This window comes from Mirounga angustirostris, unplaced genomic scaffold, assembly GCF_029215605.1.
Source record: "Mirounga angustirostris isolate CCGP_5_RB_7025 unplaced genomic scaffold, mMirAng1.0.hap1 SCAF_10, whole genome shotgun sequence".
Lineage (NCBI taxonomy): Eukaryota > Metazoa > Chordata > Mammalia > Carnivora > Phocidae > Mirounga > Mirounga angustirostris.
Window position 1 is genome coordinate 48,304,709 of NW_026991718.1, and position 18,370 is coordinate 48,323,078.

The following is an 18,370-nucleotide window of genomic DNA, read 5'->3' on the forward strand; positions in this document are numbered from 1 at the left end:
TGATTTAGAAGGTCTAGGGTGGGGCCTGAGAATGTGCATTTGCAGGAAATTCCTAGGTTGCTGCTGGTCTAGGGACTACATTTGGAGAACCACAGCCCCAGAGCTCTGTATTTTGTGACATAAGCAACAATTCACTCATAGTCACTTCTTTCCACTGTGGGGGAATCATGAATATGTAGGACCGTTGCAGATAAAAACCAGTTTATTTAGCACACTTCATGTACCAGGCACTTGGTATTTTCTCACACTCTGACTTTCAGTCCTCACAACAGCCCTGTGAGGTAGGGACTGCTCCCATTTTACAAATGAGGGACCTGAGGCACAGATGTTGAGAGACCTGCCCAAGGTGACCCAACTCATGATGGCAGACTTCATTCTGCTATACGGTATTTAAGGAGCCTACTCCGTAAACAAAAAGAATTTGGGAAAACCCTATATAAAGGAGGTTTTTCAACATCTCCTATACAGGTGTGAATGGTGTTGAGCAAGACCATAGGGCGGCAAGAATCATTTGTCCTGATGAATGGGCAAGGCATTCTGAGAGACCGAGAGTCCCCTGCAGATCCACATTTCAGTGAGCTGAGAGTCCCAGGCAGGGCTAGGGAGGAAGCAGCCAGGCGCAGCTGCCAGGATCTTAGAGGAGAAACCACAAGATCATGATTCCTGCGCGGCAAGTAGGGAATGACAGCCTTCTTTGGGGGCAGTGACCCTTGGTGGAAATACTGAGTAAACTGACATGGGGAAATGCTCATTACAACACCCAGTGCTGGAGCGGGGAAGGAGCACGGCCGTGGGAGCAGCACCCTAGGCGCCTGCTGAGGTCCCATCAGCAGGAGAGCCAGCAGGGGGGGAATGTGGAGATGCGCGAACCCTGCCACCTCCAGGCAGATGCTGGTAAGGGACTTCCCAAATGTCAACCCCCGTGACTCTTCTAGCAGTTGGAGGAGGTGAGACCACCGGGCAAAGGAGAAGTCAGAATGTGCACCAAATGACAGGGAACAAGGCAGGAGGGGTTGGGGCTAGAAGAAACAAGGTGAGAGCTGGGCTCAGGAAGATGTGAGCATCTATTAAGATGAAGGGTGGGACTCAGGCGTCATTCATCACCTGAACCCGTTCCTGAGCATAGAGTTCTGCTGGTGAATGAGTCCCCCAGAGCCAAAAAAGAGAGCAAGCCCTATATGCTCCCTTCTGGGTCTGTTTTAGTCTGAAAACCTGAACTTCTGTACAGTTCCCTCTGTAGCCTTGGTGGATTTTATTTTTCTTTACTGCCCCCAGAGGAAGCCATCTGCTTCAGAATCAAAGTGGACATGGGGCTCCTTTCTGTCATCAGGTCTCTGGGGCAAGAGGAATGGCCACCAGGGGTTTCTTTAATTATGGCTTTAGACTACAAAGTCTCAAGATATGCAAGGAAATGGGGGATGCACACATGGTCTTGTCCTGTGAGAGAAAGGTCCGCCATCATCTGGCCTGAGGGAGATGCTGGGGCCGAAGTCCCAGGATACCAGGGCCAGTTGAGGCGCCCAGGAGATGGAGAGGGTGGGGTCTTCTGCTCCGTGTCTGGGGGCGGGGTGAGTTGGAGTGGCTCAGGTGACAAGGGGGATGATGCAGGGGTGGAGACAGAAGGCCAGCAGCTCTCGGAGCAGTGCTTGGAGGGCGCCTGACAGACAGGAGGCTTGAGGGGCCCGGCCCAGATTGGGAAAATGGCTGCGGGAACCCAGTTGACAGATGTGGCTCCCTGATTCCTCCTCTCTGATCTTGCTGAGAAGGGAGAGAGAGGGGCACCTGTTACTCCTTTTTAGCAGCACAGCCCAAGCCCCCATCCCACCCATTCCTGCTCCCACTGCCCGCCCGAGGCCGAAGGGAGCAGCGCTTGCTGTGGAAATCCCCGCCGGTTCTCCTGCTGGCCCCTCCCAGCACGCCAGTGGGCCTGGTTCCCTTACCAGAGCGAGGTGCAGAAGGCAAGAGTGGAGCTCCCGGGCTGCATCAGGCTGGGAGCCGCCTCTCAGAGTCTCCTGGAACACAGCAGCTGCCTCCTCAAAACGCTTTCGTCCCAGAGGGATTAGAAAGAGGGAAGTTTAGGTATCAAAGGGGTGAAGGAAATTAAAGCTGCCCCCTTCCTCAAACTGGCCTCAGCTCCTAGTACCACTGACACCGCGACACTGTGGTACTAGGAGCTTTACCAGAAAATGCCAGTATAGACCCAATCCCTGCCTCATGCAACTCAAATTCCGCCTACGCTTCCAATCCCGGACCCCTTACCTGCAGTCCCATCAGGGCCTTGCCCAGGCGGAAAAGGCCCCGGGGCCAGCCAGGTCGCAGGGTAAGGGCCACCTGGGCATCGGCCAGGGCCCGCATGGGCTGACCCAGCCGCTCGTGGCAGAAAGAGCGGTTTCCAAATAACCTGATAAAGACAAAGTAGCCAAAAGTCTGGATCCTCAATGCTTTGCCTTGCCCTGACCTCCCAGCACAGTGGCCAAGCCCCCACTCACCGATGATCCCGGGGGTTGAGCTTCAAGGCCTGGGTGAAGAGAACCACAGCCTTGTGGTAGAAACCATTTTGGGCAAAGCTGGTACCCAACGCTGAGGAGGAAAGAAGGTGGGAGGGTTCAGATGGGGCTATCCCAGGGAGGGTAGGGTGAGGAAGGAGAGAGAGAAAGAGAGAATCTCACTTGCCAGCTCCTGGCTCTGGTGTAAGGCAGCTTCCAGCAGTCCCAGAGATGCCTAGGGATAGGGAGCAAAGTCAAGCAGGACTCAGGCCTCAGCTTCCCCAAATCCTTCTCCTTTATTCAAACAATGAATATTGCAGTCAGCATCACCCAACTTATGTAATTCTTATGACAGTTCTGCAAGAGGGTATCAGCCCTACCTTCCTGCAGAAGGAACTACCCAGGGTCAGGGTGTCAGTAACGGAGCTCTTAATCCTAGAGCCACAGAACTCCTTCTACTGGTCACCTCACCTCTGCCTTAGGACTCTGCCTGGGGCTCTCTTCTATTGGAGAGCTCGCTTCCTCCTGGCGCATCTTCTCTTGGGGGCTCTGGCTTTTGCCTCGAGGCTCCTGGCTCAGTCCCTTCTCTCTGCGGGCATTGGGAGGCCAATCCCCAACCTTGCGCAAAGCCAGAGACACGAAAGTGCTAGATAGATCCAGTGAGTCCTGTGAGCAGAAAGGAAAGTTAGGAGAGGGTGGGGATGAAGTATGTCCTGGAGTAGGGGGAAGGGAAGGCGGGGGTGGGGGTGGGGTGGGCCGAGACCAAGAAGAGAAGGAAGGGGACTCTCACCTCTTCCTCACCACACTGTCCCTGAGGAGAGTTCCCGGGGCTGGATGGGGGGCTCCCATCCCCATTTGGGGTGGCCTTGACCTGGAGGGAAGGCAGATGGGGCTCACCTTGAGCTGCCTGCCTTCTCAGCTCCCACCCTCCTGGCACCTAGTGTTCTTCAGACCTGCCTGCGGACACTCACCTTGGGCTCCCCACCCTCCTGCTCCAAGCGCTCCTGTCGCTTGCGATCCTTTTGACGCTGCAAGTAATAGAGACGATGATGCTGATGATGTGTTTTGAACACTATATGCAAACACGCAGACACACACACACACACACACACACACAACTTGTATCTTGAAGCCAATTCTTTACGTGAACAGTAGAGACTATAGGTTGTGTCCTGGGTTAAGAGCTTTGCATACACTATCTCATTTAATCTCTGCAGGTCCATGAGGTAGGTTTTGTTGTTATCCTTGTGTTACAGCTGAAAAAGCAGACAGGAGAGTCACCAGGCAGAGGTCTCCCAGTAAGAAAGAGGCAGACTCCAACCCAGGCGGTATAGTGTGACTCCAGAACCACCACGCCGTATGGCTTCCACGAGACCCTCACCTCCAGGCTTCTGAGCCCCTGGGCCCTCTCGCAAGAGGATCCACTATGGGCCACCTTGAGTTCTCTCCTGTCCTCACAGCGTGTCCCTCTTTCCCTCTCCCAAATCCCTCTGGGTTCCCACTCCTCCTGCCCTCTAGCTACCTTCTTCTTGAGTCGTTTCTTCTCTGCTTTCTGTTTCATGCGCTCCTCTTCAGCCACCAGCTCCTCAGCCAGCTGGTTGGCTTCCTGGAGAAGGAAAGGCAGGTGACAGGAAAAGAGAGACAGCGACCAAGAAAGCCAAAGGGAGGCCAGCAGGATGGAAGGACACTGAAAGGTCCTAATTAGGGGACAGATGAGGGAATCTGGCATCCGGAAGAGCACTGGGAGAGGTGAAGCCCCTTGCTGACAGTCTCACCTCTTCGGTCAACAGGAGCTTCTGGGGCATGGCCACCTGAAGTAGGCTGTCTGAACCACCAGGGGCAGAGGCAGAGGCAGAGGCAGGGGCAGAGGCAGGGGGGCTAGGAGGGCAGGGCTCTGACCCTTGGGGAGGATATAGGAAGGACTTTCGGAGACCACAGTAGGTACCCAGTCCCTCGACCCCCTTGGCCATGTCACTCTGTCCAGGCGTTTTCCCCTCATCACAGAAATGTTCCAGGAGGTAATCTGTCAAGAGGGATAGGGAGAAGGGAAAGAAAAAGGTACATGAGAGAGAGGAGCATCTGAGGGCCAGCCCCCCCAGGGTACCAGCCTCGATCCCTGGACCCGGCCCCTGCACGCCCCACCATGGTGCCACAGCTGTAGCCGCCCGCTGCTCCCGTCCATGTGGATCCGGTGCAGGCCCCGGGGATCACTCTCCACAAGCCGTCGGAGAAAATCCACTATGTCCTGGGAGAGGGAGGGGAGGGGAGGCTGGTGTTGGGGGCAGCTCTAGGAGAGAACGAGGGGCTTGGCTGGGTTGACCCCTCCACCATGGCGACCGCAAACCAGCCCCCCAGCCTGGAGAAACTTACTGGCTGACCTCTCCCCACTCAGCGTCTGAAGACACGCTTCTCTGGTTTTCCTGGTATATCACCTCCTTCACTACTCTCTTGCTCCCAAGGGTTCTGTGTGGCCCTCAGCCCAGCCTTCTTCATCATATAAGATCTCCTCCCCTTGACCTGCCGCTAGGTTGGCTACACTGAGGCTCAGAAAGAGACTTCTTACCTGCTCTTCCAGCTATGCCCCCTGTCATATCCTTGAATATGGGCAACCCTATAGAACCTACTCTGGAGCTACCTCACGCCTAAATGAGCACAGTAGTTCCTGGCTGGCCTCTCCCCTGCATGTCATCTGTTTTCCCCCAAACCAACCTCTCAGCAGTTACTTCCCTACTCAGAAACTTCCAGTAATCCCCCACTGCCAGGCCCATAGGCAGGAATGAGTTTAGCTCCTCAGCCTAGGATTTGGAGCTTTCCAAAAAAGCTCCCTGGCTGACCCTCCTAATCTTCCCCTGTAATTTGCTCCTGCTTGGCTGCTGTTGTCCCTCAGTTATCAGGTTCCTTCTGGTGTTGGGATCTTCCCTCCAGCTCCTTCCCAAAGCCCTCCTGGCTCGGAGCTTCTCACCACACCTTGTCTCATCTTCAAGGTCCAGCTCAAATTCCATCTTCCCTCAAACCTCTTCATCTCCAATGATCTCTGCCCTCATTCAACCAAGCTGTACTCATACAGTCTGTGTTGTACAGTTTAGAACCTTATTATCCACTGCTTTGTACTGCTCTCTCAATTGGCGAGAAGCATGGAACTGGAAAGAACACTTTGCTGCTTGCATCTTAGTTCTGGCTTTGCCACTGCCTGGCTGTTTGATTTTGGACAAGTCATTTAACCTCCCTGAACCTTGGCTTCATCATTTACAAAATGAGACAAGACTCTTCAAGGCTTCGCCTGTTACATTCTGTGGTTCTTAGGAGAATCATTTCCTCAGTTAGTGTCAGCTTTGGAGGAGGACAGGAGTCATCTTGTCCCTGTGTGGCCTATTCAGGCCTAAACAGAGCACACACCTGACTAGCTGGTGGCCCACGACTGAGAAACTTAGAAGCCACATGAAACTCCAGAGGGCTAAACTAACACATAGGAAGGACTTCAGATCATGGAAGTATAGTCAACTTTCTAAACAGTTTTAGAGGCAGGTATCCTTCAGGAGATAGTCCTGACTCAACAGCATCTTCATGGACACTGCTTTGTGCAGTCATCAAGTCTTACACTCAAATTCAATTTCCTCGTGGGTTTAATTCAGCTTCCTAACTGGCCCAGTCTAGCCATTTCTTTCTTTCTTCTTCTTTTTTTTTTTTTTTTTAAGATTTAACTTTATTTATTTGAGGAGGAGAGAGAGAGAGAGCACAAGCTGGGGGAAAGGCAGAGGGAGAGAGAGAAGCAGGCTCCCTCAGCAGGGAGCCCGATACGGGGCTCAATCCCAGGACCCTGGGATCATGATCTGAGCCAAAGGCAGACACTTAACTGACTGAGCCACCCAGGCGTGCCCCAGTCTAGCCATTTCTAAAAACAAACAAAAAAGGAATTACTTTGACCTTCTAATTCTCCCCAAAGCACAGTCTATGCTACTCTCTTAATTCACCACATGGCCGAACACAATCTGCTCCCCAGTCCTCCATGAATCGTCTCCTACCCTCTGGCCCCACCTCTAGCTACAGTGATCAGTGGTCTCCTCTAAAGTTCCTACAACACACCAAGTGTGCTCCTATCTCAGGGCTTTTGTCCTTGTTACTTCCTCTCCCTGGAATGCTCTTTCCCCAGTGAATGGCTCACCCCTTCAGATCCCTGCTTAAACCTTTCCCAGGAGGCCCTGACTACTCCCTTTAAAAAGAGAAACTCAACTTCATTTAGCACTTCCCATCCTTCTTGTTTTACTTTTCCTTGCATTTTTCATATTTGGCATACTATATTGTTTATTTGTTGACTGGCCGCCTCCACTAGATGCTTCTAATTCATTGACTAAAAGGTTTTTGTGTTTGGTTTACTGCTGTCTTCCCAGTACCTAACACAGTGCCTGGTACATTGGTGGTGCTCAGTGTGTTGAATGAGCAAAGGCAGAGAGATTGGTGAGGAGACTATTTTATTAGAGATGCAGCCAGGAGCTGGGTCTGAAGAACCCTGTGTGACCCAGTGAGTTTGGACTTCGTCTTGTCAGTGATGGGAGTGGGCCTGATCTGGGGAGTGAAGCACTCAAGGGAAACAGCACTGGGGAAGGAGATGATTCTAGGGGTGGAATGTTAGTTAGGAGGCCCCTATGACAGAAAGAATGAATTCTTAAACTAAGGCAGTGGCAGCAGGAGCAGGAAAGGAAATGATGGGCTTGAGTCAAGAGACATTTCCAAAGTGGATTTTAGTGACTGACTAAATGTGTGAGGTAAAGGAAAGGGAGGATTATATACAATGATTCTCAGATTTCTGCATTAAGTAACGCGATGTCAGTTTGCATTATCAGCCAAAACTGTTAGAGGAAAAGCAGCCAACTTGCAAAGTAGATGAATTAACTGATGGACTTGCTGAGTTTGAGGTTTTGGAGATACCCAGGAAGCAGCTGGAAACACTGCTTCTCAAGTGCTCCCAAATCTGATGCTGTCCCTCCCTCAATAACCCTATCACCTACTTGAGGACATCCAAGCCCTTGTGCCAGACAAAGCATTTCATGCTACTTGCTGCCTTTTCCCCACTTCATTTCTTACACCACTCAGGTCTCACTTCAGTGAGGTTCTCTAAACTCTTCCTTGCCTTGGTGTCTTTGCTCGCACTCTTCCCTCTGTTCGTAAGATCTTACCCTAAGGAACTCCCACCCACTCCCCAATTCTCAACTCAGAGACCCTCCGCCCAATCCTGCCCACTTCCACCACCCTCCATCTGCCAAGCGCTCCTCCAAGCCCGAGCCCGAGCCCGAGGCCACGCCTTCACGGAGCGCTCGGAGCCCAGTGGGCGCCCGGCTGTGGCGGGGCTCAGCACAGCTGGCTGGAAAGAGGCGTGACCAAAATAAACAGGCCAAGGGGGAGCTCGGAGTCCTTTTACCTCGGTGCCGTAGTCCTCAGGACCGAATTCCTGGCAGAGTTTGGGGACAGCAGCGACCCCCAGCGGGCAGCCAGGTCGCAGAGGACAGTCTATAGTAAAGGAAGGCGGTGGCGCGTGAAAAGGCTCGGGATGGATGGGCCGGAGCCTTCCGCCCACCGCGGGAAGCACAAGACCCTACTGAAAACAGGTAGACCCAAGTGGGGCTGTCCCTCCCCTCCTGGACCCCCTTCCCGTCTTGTCACACCGGCTTACTTAGCTTTATCCGCCCCACTGTCTTCGGAATCGGCGCCATCTCCCATCAAGAGTGACCCGAAAGTGAAAGATGGTCTGGCATTAGATACCGCCGGGGGGCGGAGTAGGACCGAGTAGGCCGCCATCTTTGTTAGGGGCAGAAGCCTCCGACTACGGAGCGCGAGAGAGTCCACGACGGTCCCAGCGGCTCCCGGGCTAGAGATGACGGCTCTTGGGACTGGGCGGAGTCCCGGCGGCAGCGGGCGTTGGGCAGTGCGGGGAGGTGGGAATCGTTAGGTTCGTTCCGGACACGGCGCCCCATGGCCCAGGCGTCTCGCTCCGGTGGCCTTCTGCCTCCGCTCGCTGCCGTGCCGCCGTTGACGGCGCAACCCGGAGGCGCTGTGGAGGAGCAGTGGGAGAGAAGGCAGGCGGGGACTCCTCGCGGGGACTTTCGTGGCTGTCCGTGGCTGCCGGTTGCCGGGAGCATCCCCTGCCTGGACCCGCGGCCCCGCGGAGCTCGGGGAGGGCGGCCGTGGTGGGCGGCGCCGGCGGACGCAGGAGAGCACCAAGAGGAAGGCGCCGCGGACTCGTGGCGGGAGCCGGCAGCCGGCTGCCCGATCCCTCCCGCGCTGCAGCGTCTCCGGGCGGTGTTGCTGCGGCTGCATCGCGAGCGACAGCAGCTCCTCCATGCCCGGGACTGCGCCCGGCACCTACAGGCGGCCGTGCGCCTCCTGAGGGTCCTGAGTCCCAGCGCGCAGGTCCCCGGCCCCGGCCCCTTGCCTCCGCTCTGCCGCGACCTGCTACCGCACCCTTCCCGAGGGGCTGTCCTGCGAATCGGCCTACGGGAGACTCCCGTACGGCTCCTCCTGGCGCGCCCCGTCGGACTGGCCGCCCAGCGCCTGGATGCTGCCATCGAGATGCAGCTTCGGGCTCTGGGTCGCGAGCCGGCCAGCCCCGGCTTGTCCTCCCAACTTGCCGACGTGCTGCTGGCGCTTCCCGCCTACCACCAGCTGCAGGGAAAAGCCTTGAGCCATGTCCCCGGGGCAGCGCGCCCTTTCCCGCCGGCCCGTGTGCTCCGCCTCCTGACAAGGGAGCGGGGTTGCCAGGTGGCTGGTCAGCTAGATGAGGCGCTCAAGGGATCGGGCTTGCGGGATCAGCTCCGCAGTCGGTGCCAAGAGGAGCGGGAGCTGCTGCCCGGGCTGCTGGGGCTGCTGGGGGGCGTGGCGGATTCAGCTAGCCATGGACTGGGGCTTGAAGGGGCTGGAGCCCTGTGGAGCCGGTACTGGACCCTGCTGTGGGCAGCTTGTGCTCAGAGTCTGGACCTAAGTCTAGGACCCTGGAGGGACCGCAGGGCAGCGGCACAACAGCTGAGTCAGGCACTGGGTCAGGGTGAGTGATGGGCCTGGGTGGGCATTTGGGAAGACTGGGATCTCTTTCTCCTCCCTAGCCACGTCACTCCCCTGCCAGCCAGACTGCAAAAGCGGGCCCTTTAGAATGAACACTACCACCCCCACCGCTTACTCCCACCCCTCTAACCCCCCTCCCCACCGGACAGGCTATAGCATCTGGGCTTTCAAGCCCAGTCTTGTTTTCCACTCAAGTCTTGAGTCTTGGTGGAAGCCTCCCCTCTTCCCCCATCATTGAGTGGGCAGTGGTTCTGGAAAAGAGAGGCCTTCTTTTCAGGCTCCAGAGCCATTTCTCCCACTAGCATCCCTGCCTCAGGAGTGTGAGAAGGAGTTGGCTTCTTTGTGTCGCAACCTATTTCATCAGTCTCTTATCTGGAGCTGGGACCAAGGTGAGAAGGAAGGGGCATTGGGAGTGAAACAGCCCCAGATTGCCCCTTCCTCATCAAACCCTATCCCTCATCCTCAGGTTTCTGCCAGGCCTTGGGATCTGCTGGTGAAGATCAGAGCAGCCTTCCCTCATCCTCTCATACCACTGAACTTTTGCAACAGCTCTTCCCTCCTCTCTTGGATGCCCTTCGAGAACCCAGGTCAGGGCTACTCCTCTGTCAGCCTCCAGGTGAGACAAGGTGCTGGGGATGGAGGAACAGAACAATTGAATATGTCCCCTTTATTCTTTTACTCTGTTCTGAAGCCTGCCCCCTCCCAGAGGGGTTTTGTGACCCCTCAGATACTCCATCCTCCTCTCCCCAGGTCCTGCACCACTTGCTCTGGGGCTCTGTACCCTGCAGACCACCTTGGTCTGGTTTTTGGGCCAAACTCAGCAGCATCTGGCAGCGTGGGCCCCAGGTTCCTTCCTGGTCCTGATCCAGAAGAACTTACCTGTGAGTAGCTAGCGAGTGGGAAGGGGAGCAGTCTGGGCTGGGCTCAAATCTCACTTCCAGTTTCTGCCAAAGCCTCTATTGCATGAGGCAGCAGCTCTGTCTAGACTGGCCTCAGAGGAAAGTTTGGCCCTGGAAGTGGAGCAGCAGCTGGGCCTGGAGATCCAGAAGCTAACCGCACAGATCCAGGTGAGAAGAGCAGGGGCCCTGACAGTGGCACTTTAAGTCAGTTCTGTGCCCAGTTTGGGGGTTGGGGTGGTGGTGGTGGTGGTGGTGGTGGTGGTAGTTGTGGAACATTCCAGTGACTTGGAATCTCCTTGGAGTCTCTGCTGAATTTATTTTTTCTTGCTCTGTTCATTTTTTGTTCTCTCTTTCCTTAGCTTGTTACGGAAAACTTCAAACATATACAAAATTAGAGAGAAGAGTATAATGGACCCCCATATTCCTACCACTGAGGCTTTAACAATTATCAACTTGTGGTCAATTTTGTTTCACCTATATGTCAGGCTCTCATTTTGTGATGTTAATAGCCACTGATGATCACTGCCTAGGTCCATTATTTCATTAGGGGGTGCAAAGTGGTGATATTCCAATTCTATCATATCTTCTTCATTTATTAGTTGACTCACTCCTATAAAGTTTGCCCTCATTAATTACTTGGTTACTTTGAAGTATATTTTATAGAGAAAAAGCAAGATAAATGATTGACTCTTTCCTTTTACCTACTAGCTTTTTTTAAAAAAAAAAGCTTTTATTTATTTATTAGAGAGAGAGAGAGAGAGAGCATGAGCAGAAGGAGGGGCAGAGGGAGAGGGACAGGCAGACTCCTTGCTGAGCGCACAGAGGTGGGGGTGGGGGGCCTGGATCCCAGGACCCAAGATCATGACCTGAGCAAAAGTCAGCCACTTAACTACTGAACCACCCAAGGGCCCCTCCTTTTACTTACTAGCTTTGAGACGATGTTTGTCCTCTTTTCTACATATATCATTTACATTTTCATTAAATACATGTCCATAGTTTAAATGTGAAATAGGATATTATATTAGAAGGCTTCTAATGAAAAACATAGCACTTTAATTGCCCCCACCCCACCTCTGCTTCCTGTTCCACAGTGATAACCTTCATCCACTCTTGTCTGTCTTCTAATATTTTATTTTATTCTAAACTTATGAGTAAAATTACTATACTTCTATTTTAATTTTTCCCCATTTTGCACATTATCTGTTCCTACTATGGAAGATGTTTCTGTTTTTTTGTTTTCTCTTCCTGCCCAAGTTTCTCCTCTGCCCTGAACAGGGGCAAGGCTATAGAGTTCGGGCTTTGTCCCACTGCTCCTTTGCTCTCTGCACTCCTGCTTACCCACAGTGCTTTGGTGCTATGCGCTGCGCCTCCCCCCCACACCCGGCAACACACACAGTGTAGCCCTAATCTACCATCTGCATCTGCCTGTTCCACCTCAATTTATTACTGCCTCCTTCAACTCAACCTACCCCAGAGCGGGCTCCTCATGAGGATGTTGGACAGTGAGGGCCATGGAAACTCTCAGGAAGGAAGGCCACGGCAGGCATGTCATTAGAGAGGCTCCATACAGGGTCTGTGGCTTGAGCTGGTGGCTAAGCAGCCTCAGATGAGTGGCAGGGGTTACTGGAGGTGGGAAGTTCATAGTTCCTTGAGGGAGTAGTGCGGAGATGACCTGACCAAAGCAGAAACTCCCTGTGTGTGTGTGCATGCACACATGCGCGCATACACACGCATGCACGCACACACATACACATGCATGCACACACATACACGCATGCACACACACACTTTTGTCCAAGGTTGGGTGGGGGGCTGTGGAGGAGAAAGCAGGTTGGCATAAAATTGTGGAGGGCACTGAACACCAGCCCACAGAATTTGGGCTTTGTCTCATGAATGATGGAAAGCCATGGGAAGAGCAGGAGGGGAGTGGAGACCGTGATAGAGTCTGATCCAGCTATAGTGGTCAGGTTGGGAGGTGAGGAGATATAAGAGAAGGGTCTGGCTCTTGGTAGTTGTGAGAACAGGGATAGGGACAGTGTGCTTACCATGTGAACTAACCATTGTGGGAAGGACTCTGCATGCCTTGTTCCTCTGCCTGGTGATTGCACTGTTGGGTATTTGCTCTGGGCATCCACTGCATATGGCCCTGGGATGGGAAAGAAGAATCAGACGTTGTAAGTTCTCTCCCCAGCTGGACTGTGACATCCCAGACAGAAAGACTATTTCATAGTGTGACCTTGTGTGTCCTCAGAGTATTGAGTGCAGGGAGATTCCTAACAAATGTCAGTTGACAAAAGGGTCATTTCCTTGGCATAAATAAGAGGGAGTTTTGGTTTTCAGGAGAAGAGAGGAAGAATTTGGATTTAGGATAGGCTGTTTTCAGGATAGATATGTACCAGGAGCCGCTTGGGCTCCACTTCCCCCCGTCCAGCCCCCAGACCCCTTCCTCTCCTCAGGCTAACAGGCATTCAGTCACCTTGTCTTTACAGAGCTGCCACCACATTACCCATTTCTTGGGGTTCCTCTCCAAGATGGGCTGTAGAGAACCCCCCTCTTTTTTGCTCTCCCATTCCAAAAAGATAACCTATCAAAGCACAGAAACCAAACCAGCACATGGGCCTTTTCTTGCTTTATAGTTTACTCTGGGGAAATGGAGGTAGGGTGTAAAAAATATTCAGTGTAAGGACATTCCAAAGTTCCTGAATCTCAGAAAGTTAGTTGTTGCTCCTGGTCTGCATATAGTTCCTGCCTTCCTTCCTTTCTTTCTTTTTTTTTTTTTTTTAAGATTTTATTTATTTTTTGACAGAGAGAGAGACAGCGAGAGAGGGAACACAAGCAGGGGAAGTGGGAGAGGGAGAAGCAGGCTTCCCGCTGAGCAAGGAGCCCGATGTGGGGCTCGATCCCAGGACCCTGGGATCATGACCTGAGCCGAAGGCAGACGCTTAACAACTGAGCCACCCAGGCGCCCCTCCTGCCTTCCTTTCATGGATGTAGATCATACAATTCCCCCTTTCTTCAGCCTCTGCCTGTCTGTAGATCATGCAGACCCCTCTCTCTAGCATTTGCTTTGGAACATTCGTAGTGGTGAGGGTGTCTCCCTCTTTTTTTCCTGTTGATATTCCTAGAGAGTAAAATTATCCTGGAGGATTTCTAGACACTGAACCAAGCTGAGGAGAGCAGGGTAATCCTATGGCAATTGTCTGTAATCTTTTTGGGGTCCAGACCTTTAGGAAAACCCAATAAAAGCTAGGGCATTTCTCCTCAAAACCGCCCAAGCCCATAGAATTATGCACACAATTCTTTTCTAGGGCTTTATGGAAGCCAGGTTAAACACCTCAGATTTAGAAGAGCATCATAACTTGGCAAGTCCCTAACAGATAAGCCCCTTTTACTTTCTCCATATGTCCACAGCTCCTGCCTGAAGAGTCACTAAGTCTCTTTTTTCAAGAATGTCATAAACAAGCCACACAGGGCTTCGAACTCCACATGCCACGGGGTCGGTACTGGCGGCATCGTCTCTCTCCTGGTAACTCCTCTTCCCAGCGTCCCCTCCCACAGTTCCCAGGGGATAACAGTCTCCTGACCCTTCCAAATCCTAGCACCACTCCTCTGTCTCCATCCTTGTCCTCGCCTTCTATGCCTCTGCAAATCCTATCATCTTCCCCCAAACACTGCTAGGGGCTCAGCGGATCTTCATAGCCTCATATCCTGTCCTTTCTCTTCTCTCACTCTAGAACTGCCCAGCATTCCTAGTGAGTATGCTGGGTTGGTGGTTCGCACTGTACTGGAGCCTGTGTTGCAAGGATTGCAGGGATTGCCACCCCAAGCCCAGGCCCCTGCCCTTGGCCAGGCACTGACAGCCATCCTGGGTGCCTGGCTTGACCACATCCTCGCGCATGGGATCCGGTTCAGGTGGGGAGAAAAGGAAGCAGTGGCAGAGAGCTGAACGGAACTGGAAACGGGGAGGGGATGGGTGGGGCAGAGCAGTTCGAGAGGCAGTAGAGGCCGGTGGCCACATTGTACCTTGGCCTTCATTCAGCCTGCAGGGGGCGCTGCAGCTCAGACAAGACTTTGGAGTGGTCCGGCAGTTGCTGGAGGAGGAGCAGTGGGGCCTGTCCCCTGAACTTCGCCAGACTCTGCTCACCCTCAACATCTTCCAGAGGCTGGATGGGGCCCTGCTGTGTCTATTCCAGCAGCCCCTGCCCAAGCCTGAGGTCCAGAGGAGGGCTCCCTGTTGCTGTGAGTCACTCTTCCCCAACTCTAGGCTCTCTTTGCCCTGCCCCTTGCTACTTTATGTGCCCTACCTCCCATCCTCATCAGTGACCTCGTGTGGTTGTCAGTAGTGGCCAAACCCCCTCCTCCTGCCCACTGCCTGTCTTCCACTCCTGCCTTCCTAGGTACCTGCAATGAGGTCCAGTCCATGGAACTACCCAGCAGCAGCCTCAACAGCCTGGAAAGCTTGGAGCCCCCTCTTCGGCCTGGAGCACCCCCAGCCCAGACAGCTCAGCTGCTAAGCACACTGTGGGGAGGGGGGCCTAGCCCAGAGGCTTACCTGGTGGGAAATCAGCAGGCCTGGCTTGCCCTGAGGCAGCACCAGCGCCCCCGTTGGCACTTGCCTTTTCTTTCCTGCCTGGGGATCAGTCCTGAATCCTGAGGAGCCTGGGACCAGGAGCCAGAAAGTCAGGGCTCCCCATCTCTGGCTGGAAAAGCCCAGACATTTAGAACTGCATATAAAGAAGCCTACATTAGAAGAAAGGTGACCTGAGAACCACAAGCTACATAGAGCCTGGACTTATAAGCGAGGAATCCAAGATCAATCCAGTGCCTGCAATCCAGAGTAAAGAGCCAAACCACAGCCTGGAACCTGGAGGTCAGCATCCAAGGGAGGCTCAGGCCTAGTTCCCCAACAGTGAAGACCTCTCAGGGCTAGGCGCTGCGAGAAGGGCCATAGGGTTGGATCCCAGAGGAAAGGGAAAGAGAAAAACCAATAGAAAGCAGAGAGACTAGGATGCCACTTTTAAGTCCCAGGAGCCAGGCTAAACACTAAGTTAGTTCCTTGGAAACCACAGAGGTGGAATAGGCATTTCTACACTTGGATCAGTCCCGAGGGTTGTATTACCCTATACTCGCTGTCTCGTAACTATCTTCAGTCACTTAAGAATACTGGGCTAAAGGACCTTCACGTTTAAACTGTGGTTACTCAGAGTTCAACATGTTTAATCTTCAGTTACCAGAGTAGGGTTTACCCCCTGGTAGCTGTATAATCCCTGCCATGGTCGTGTCCTCACCGAAGGGACCGGCGCTTAAGATGGTGTTAACCTAGATCTGGCACAGCCGCGTAGAGCGTACGGGAGGCGTAAAGGCTGCAGAAGACGGACGTGTTATCGGAGCCAGGCGCAACGGCTTTTGCAATATTTATCGGCTTCACCGTGGTACAAGGGGACTATTAATGATAGGTGTTTACTGACTGCTTACTTTGGGGCCCTCCATACCCTGTGTGGAAACTACCTCCCTCCCTGCTGGCCTTCCTCCTCCTCTCGGGCTGGGGAGCCCGGGGCGGCGGTCGGGGTCGCGGGCAAGCACCACGGAACGCCGGCGCCGGAGTCGGAGGGTCGGAGAGCTGCACCCGCAGCAGCCAGGGCAGGAAGGGGAGCATTGCGGTAGAGGACACTTCCGGCCGCACTAGGCCTTCCGGGGCGGAGGTCACCATGGCGGCGTCCTTAGCTCGGCTCGGCCTCCGATCTGTGAAGCAGGTTCGGGTTCAATTCTGCCCCTTCGAGAAGAATGTGGAGTCAACGAGGTACGAGGCGGAAGGAGTGGGGACGGGAAGGGGCCGCGTCTACCTCCCGCCGGGGGTCTACCCCCCTCGGCCGGGCGCTCAAGCAGTTTTTCCTCGGCAGGACCTTCCTCCAGGCGGTGAGCAGCGAGAAGGTCCGTTCCACTAACCTCAACTGCTCGGTGATTGCGGACGTGAGGCACGACGGCTCCGAGCCCTGCGTGGACGTGCTGTTCGGTGGGCTCCGGTGGGGAGGCGGGCGGGAGGGGTGTCAGGCAGCCCACGCGCGCCCTCAGTCCCGGCCCCGCCGCCCTCCCGGTGCCTGACTCGTTTGTTTCTTCCCCAGGAGACGGGCATCGCCTGGTTATGCGCGGCGCTCACCTCACTGCTCAAGAAATGTTCACAGCCTTTGCCTCCCACATCCAGGCCAGGGCTACAGCGGGAAGCGGGGACAAGCCCGGCGCTGGTACCGGGCGCTGACAGCGCAGAAAAGCCCAACAATCAGATTTTAGCTTGGGATTGTTAGGATACCTACCTAAGAAGAGCTTGAGAGACTTCATCACTCGAATCACCGTCTGAAGGGACACGGAGCGCCAAAAAAAAGAGAGAGAGAGGGTCCCGTGATTACTGATAAACCAACGTTTCTGGAACGAGACACGATCAGATAGGGGTCTGGACAAACTTGAATTTATTTCACTTTCTTACCATCGGCCCGTGCTTAACCCTTTTGAATTTGGCTTCTCCCATCACTCACTCAAGGTACCTCTTAGCCATCAGCCAAATCCAGTGCTGTTTTTCTCGGTCCTCATCTTTCCATCTCAGTAGCATCTGCCACTTTTAATTCACTCCCTTGTGGAACTTCTCTTCCTCTTGGGTCTTTTTCCTTTTAATCATAAAAGTGTACTGCTCTCATCCTTCACTTTTTTCTCTATTTCTGGGGCATTTCATCCTCTGTCATAACAGAGGGTTAAATCCTGCATTTCTCTTTGGCTCTAATCTCAACTACTGTGCTAAAGTCAGGTTACATACTACTGATTTCCTCCAAATTCCACAACACTCTTTGTCCAAAATAGAATTGATAATCTTACATACAAATATACTTGCCTCTTCCCCTGACTTCCCCATTCCTTTTAAGGGCACTCATCTGCTCAGCCACTGGGGCTGGAAACCATAGCATTATCTCTGGTTCTGCCCTCTCCCTTACCCTGCATATCCAGTCAGTAAGCTCAGAATATTCTGTCTTAAACAAAAGCTTCTGAAATGTTTTCTCCATTCCCATTCATTTAACTGTATCATTGTATTCTTCACCCAGTCTCCTTTTTTTCTGATCATTTTTACTGCTGCTTAACTTTATTTTTCAAAGCACATCACTGTTTTTATGTCTTGCTACTACTTGCTTCACACTGTGCCTAACATGTTTTTCATACTGGGTGTGGATCATGAAATCAATTTAGGGGGATAAATCAACCTTTAAAAAACAAAGTAAAATAGAACAAAAAGTATCAGAGTGCATGGCACAGGAATGGGAAGTATTCTTTTAAGAAATTGTTCAGCCTATAATAATAAATATACGTATATAAAATAGAAAGTATGTATATATGTGTGTATCTGCATGTACTTGGTTGCAGTGTAGAATTATTCTTACCTCGGATTGTAGGAAAAATGGTTGATGGCTACGGGTTTAGAGAACTTCAGAATGCTTAGCTAGGCAATCAAGGATCTCTTGACACTGGCTGCTTGTATCCTTTGCCAAATACATTTTCCATGACTTTGCTACAGCGTTAGTACACTGCTGCTCTGCTTAAAAGGGTGCAATCTTCAAGAGCTGGGTTTTCCCCCCTCCCCCTTTAAAAAAGAAACTACCAAAAAACAACCTACCAGGAGGTAGTATGGTGTAGTAAAGAGCCAGAATTCCTGGGGTTGAAATCCTAACATGGTCCCTAAGTAGCTCTGTGACTGTGGGAAAATTACTTAGTCTCAGTGCCTGTTTCCTCACTAGTAAAATGGGGATAATAGTACCTATCTCCTAGGACTGTTGAGAGGATTAAATGAGTTGGTATCTGTAAATCGCCTAGAACATTACCGTGAGCATAAGTGTTGTCTAAGGCCTTATGCTATAGCCGAAAGGATACTGCCCGCCTAGATTGTAGTTCCTC

At 52.8% G+C, this 18,370-nt stretch overlaps 3 protein-coding genes and 1 long non-coding RNA gene across 11 annotated transcripts; 2 read left to right on the forward strand and 2 right to left on the reverse strand.

Moving 5' to 3' along the window:
* Nucleotides 1–184: 184 nt before the first annotated feature.
* TTC31 (tetratricopeptide repeat domain 31) lies at nt 185–8,284 on the reverse strand. 5 transcript variants are annotated; one of them, XM_045884720.2, is made up of 13 exons: nt 8,155–8,282; nt 7,903–7,991; nt 4,629–4,731; nt 4,262–4,509; nt 4,009–4,092; nt 3,458–3,514; nt 3,277–3,357; nt 2,958–3,152; nt 2,670–2,721; nt 2,490–2,580; nt 2,260–2,401; nt 1,941–2,042; nt 185–1,758 (listed from the first exon to the last, which is right to left on the reverse strand). In XM_045884720.2, the coding sequence occupies exons 1-13, from the start codon at nt 8,192–8,194 to the stop codon at nt 1,459–1,461; spliced, it is 1,584 nt and encodes a 527-aa protein (XP_045740676.1). In that variant the 5' UTR covers nt 8,195–8,282; the 3' UTR covers nt 185–1,458. The 5 variants fall into 5 exon arrangements, with proteins under 5 accessions (XP_045740676.1, XP_064428358.1, XP_064428357.1 ...); XM_064572288.1 differs by having other exon boundaries at nt 185–1,754; nt 4,629–4,773; XM_064572287.1 differs by having other exon boundaries at nt 4,629–4,773.
* Nucleotides 8,285–8,453: 169 nt separating this feature from the next.
* Nucleotides 8,454–15,096, forward strand: CCDC142 (coiled-coil domain containing 142). Of its 3 annotated transcripts, XM_045884718.3 has the most exons (9): nt 8,454–9,522; nt 9,842–9,928; nt 10,006–10,155; nt 10,290–10,420; nt 10,493–10,606; nt 13,850–13,964; nt 14,173–14,350; nt 14,478–14,677; nt 14,836–15,096. In XM_045884718.3, the coding sequence occupies exons 1-9, from the start codon at nt 8,454–8,456 to the stop codon at nt 15,090–15,092; spliced, it is 2,301 nt and encodes a 766-aa protein (XP_045740674.1). In that variant the 3' UTR covers nt 15,093–15,096. The 3 variants fall into 3 exon arrangements, with proteins under 3 accessions (XP_045740674.1, XP_064428346.1, XP_045740675.1); XM_064572276.1 differs by lacking the exon at nt 14,173–14,350; XM_045884719.3 differs by lacking the exon at nt 9,842–9,928.
* LOC135361750 (uncharacterized) lies at nt 11,077–16,059 on the reverse strand. Of its 2 annotated transcripts, none has more exons than XR_010405589.1 (3): nt 15,947–16,059; nt 12,484–12,584; nt 11,077–12,110 (listed from the first exon to the last, which is right to left on the reverse strand). It is a non-coding gene; the product is annotated as an uncharacterized LOC135361750 (long non-coding RNA). The 2 variants fall into 2 exon arrangements; XR_010405588.1 differs by lacking the exon at nt 15,947–16,059 and adding an exon at nt 15,727–15,853.
* Nucleotides 16,060–16,106: 47 nt separating this feature from the next.
* Nucleotides 16,107–17,987, forward strand: MRPL53 (mitochondrial ribosomal protein L53). Its single transcript, XM_045884723.2, has 3 exons — nt 16,107–16,238; nt 16,339–16,451; nt 16,561–17,987. Exons 1-3 carry the CDS (start codon nt 16,147–16,149, stop codon nt 16,692–16,694), a joined length of 339 nt encoding a protein of 112 aa, XP_045740679.1. The 5' UTR covers nt 16,107–16,146; the 3' UTR covers nt 16,695–17,987.
* The last annotated feature ends 383 nt before the right edge of the window (nt 17,988–18,370 follow it).